The 3,425-nt window shown below is 50.6% G+C and overlaps 2 protein-coding genes across 2 annotated transcripts; both read left to right on the top strand.

The window, feature by feature from the left end:
- Positions 1-5: 5 nt before the first annotated feature.
- CABS01_16992 (uncharacterized protein) lies at positions 6-804 on the top strand (the record flags this gene model as incomplete). The annotated part of the gene is made up of 2 exons (XM_060550320.1): positions 6-92; positions 223-804. The coding sequence occupies 2 exons, from the start codon at positions 6-8 to the stop codon at positions 802-804; spliced, it is 669 nt and encodes a 222-aa protein (XP_060399738.1).
- A 743-nt stretch (positions 805-1,547) lies between these two features.
- On the top strand, positions 1,548-2,551 carry CABS01_16991 (uncharacterized protein; the record flags this gene model as incomplete). The annotated part of the gene is made up of 2 exons (XM_060550319.1): positions 1,548-1,557; positions 1,713-2,551. 2 exons carry the CDS (start codon positions 1,548-1,550, stop codon positions 2,549-2,551), a joined length of 849 nt encoding a protein of 282 aa, XP_060399737.1.
- Between the last annotated feature and the right edge of the window lie 874 nt (positions 2,552-3,425).

Raw genomic sequence — 3,425 nt, 5'->3', positions numbered from 1 at the left:
TCACCATGACCAAGCTTAGCCTCATACACTTGTTGCTGAACGGGGCACTTTTAGCCATGCCTTACAACTGGGGCAGCATTGCTTTTGCAGAGGTAGGTTAGATGACCAGGTCTCGTGATTCTCTCTCTTCGACTTTGCGATGATTTCCTTCAATGTTTTACACGCTTGCTTCTGAAGACCGAGCTTTTGCTACGCTGCCAGCTGAACCAACCGCATTTCTAGATCCAGGGGATACAGCCCACCAGCATCATACGAATCGGCCTTCATCGCGCTTGCATCGCGCTCAAAGAACACGAAGAATGCCTGAATATGAATGGCCTGAATAGAAGTGCGGGCGTCTCCATAGTGGATGGCGCGAACGAGATTTCGCTACGGGTCACGCGATACTTCGACGTGGTCACATTGATTAAAGTTGATAGCGTAGCAACCCTCTTGCTTGCAGCCTGTGGCTGGATCGTGATGCGGTTCCGTCTTCGTAGAGCGATGGGATGGTGGAGCCTGGCGACGATGGTACTTTGTTCCATTCCCGTCACTCTTAACGCTCTTGCAGTCTCTTCTTACCTCGCGGCGCTCAAAGGCATCCCCACAAGTAGGGGGAGTTGTCTGGGGAGCAGCGGTGTCATGATCATGGTAGGGTTGAGCTGTTCTATTATCGAGGTCATGATCGCTGTGGCAACTGTGCTATGTAATACCTCCAACTCCGCGGGTATTCATCACGACGACCAGGTCGAAGCCTTACATTTGGACTGCTCTGCGGAGAGAAATACCATCCTCCTCGACAAAAAGTCGGAACATAATGGCTGAACCGGAGGGGCAATCCAATACTAGGTCAACGATTCACCACGACCACGTCGCCATCGGTTTGGGGTATTCGGCAGAGGTGTACTGGAACAGTGAACGGTGTCGACTCAGCTGATGGGTACATGACGGCTGCCCAAAGCACTCGTTGATGCCTGAAGGCTTTGACTCTTGTATCTTTCGCTCCGATCTCGTAAACAGATCATGCCCTTTCTTCGCTGGCAAGCTAGAGGGCACCTGTCTCGTATAGCGCCATCTCTCGTATACATTGGTGTATCTGGGGACCAGGCCTGAATATATAATCGACTTTTTTTTACAGTCAATTATATCGCGCTGAACCTGGTAGTACAGCGTCCGGCTAGCAGAGAGACCTAATACTCAGCATTGTATGCCGTTCAAGGCCATCGATTCTAGTCTACATCAATCGTCATCTGTACGTCATAAACATGAGCCCAGAAGAAAAGAGAATGACAATTTCATTCCCAGAGCAGTAGCTACCAAGGGGGGTAAAAGGACAATAATCTCTCAACGCATAACGTCATTCTGGTGGGTCGATAGCTTCAAGTATCTACGGGCTTTTCTACGCATCGTCAACCTTTTAGTCAGATCTATACTCCGTTCCCTACCTTCGTCACGCCTGTCTTCTAACCCAGGCCGCTCTTCTGTAAGGCGACTACTGATATCTCATCACCCATGACATAACGTACGGCGATACGTCTTCTGAAGTTTCAAATGATTTGTGAAAGACAATGGCCACAGGTAAGTCCACCCCCACCGTGTCAGCGGCGAACCCGCAATAGCCACCTGAAGATGGATAATTATATAAGGACACAGACTGCGCTCCTAGTCTGTTATTTTGCTGGCAATGAAGTGGCTCCCTTTCGCTTCGATCAGTACTTTTGCTACTTTTATAGTTACACATGTTTTGGCAGAGGGCTTCGAGGAGGAGTGTTGGAGGGGTCCTGCGATGAGACTCGGCGGCATGGAATACTTCGAGACTCCTGACGATGCAGCCGCATGTCCTGAGGCACACATCTACTTTCTAGGCTCCCAGAGGGAAGTCCTTCTATCCCAACAGGTGAATATTACAAACTCGTCTACCACTTGCTCTTCCAAGCTGTTGCAAGCCATTTCCTTGCCGGCAGGCCTTGAAGCCACCTACGCCAAGGTGACTTTCTTGTGCGGCAACGACGACGGTCCCAGCTGTCAGATGATCCGGCTTCTGCCACCAGATGCCTCGCATTCAGCTGCAAAACTGCCTTTGGCAATGACAAGAACATGTCTGGACTCGAGCCTCACGACGGCTACCTCCCCATTGGACGCTACTGGTACTGCAAGCGTTCCGTGGAACGGCACTTCACCCACGACCGTGGCCAGTCTTCCCACTTCGATAAACGATGAGGGCCCCGTATCTCCCACTCCAGCCACGGAAATCCAATCAACGCCCCCATACTTCTATACTGGCACCGAAACAGATGGCATTGGACTTCCTTCGACGTGGCTAGGCTCAGACCCTGAGACCATCCGGCCAACGTCTATCACGACCGATATCTCTCTAACCCCTTCGGAGACGGCCGCAAGTCCCACTACATTGATAGACAACACCAGTAGTACCATAGGTCGTGTCCCTACCGGAAGTTCCTTGGAGGTTCCCCCCGGTGGCTTTAGTGAATTTCCCGGCGCGACAACTTTCATGACATTGACTGTTTCGAGCATCACTCCTGCGCCCAGATGCACGTGCAAAACGTCCTAGGTGCCATCACTGGCAATAGAAGGACAGTATCAAAGGCCAAGACTTGACTACGAGTCAGCTGAAAAGAGCATGGTACTCCACAAGACATCAGGCAACTCTACAAAATAGGCAAGCGTTCATGGACGGCATAATATGATTTCAAGTTGGTTTCTTCTTAGTGATGACCAGGATCGCTTGATCGCTTAGTGAATTGAAAAATAAACGCTTATCTGGATCCTTGAGACAAGAAATGTTGTGACGTGATTAACTACAACCTCCACTTTTCAGACTTTTGATCCTGTCACGTTCGTTAATAATAGAGGAAAGAAGAGAGTGAAAAGACCAGGGAAAGAGAGGAGGAACCAATCACCCTCAAGTGTGGGACTCCGACTTTCGGCTATAGCCACAAACGCGATGGACGAAAATGATGTATAGGGAGCGGCCTCCTACTCGCACCCGTGAAATTCTCAAAGTCGTCAAATGCAATCCGAGAGCCACCGACACTAGCTTGCTAGTTACGACGCGGTCGCCACACGCATCGTTGAGCTGGTGATGACACAAACATTGTGATAATGAGCCGTCATACGAACAAGCTGAGACATTGCTCTCATGTAGTTCAGCATCTCCAGGCGAATCAACTTTCTCGTCTTACGCCTGCGCATCTAAGCGACATTTCCCTGGTGCTACCAGTCCGGTAACGGCCTCCCCGGCTTGAGCGGCCGTTCATCGCCCGTTTCAACCGTGATCTCAACCTCTTTGGTAACGAGAATTGCGTTTGGCGCTGGGGTGGAACGCCTCCAAGATGAAGTTGATCTCTTTCTCGATCTTGTGCTTGCCGCGCAAGTGGCCATGAGGGGCCGGAGCGTAGCGATGCAACCTGCAACGATACCAATTG

Source organism: Colletotrichum abscissum, assembly GCF_030869225.1.
Source record: "Colletotrichum abscissum strain IMI 504890 chromosome Unknown Scaffold_241.1, whole genome shotgun sequence".
Taxonomy (NCBI): Eukaryota; Fungi; Ascomycota; class Sordariomycetes; order Glomerellales; family Glomerellaceae; genus Colletotrichum; species Colletotrichum abscissum.
Note: the sequence above shows the minus strand (reverse complement) of the source record. Positions and strands in the feature narration are given on the sequence as shown.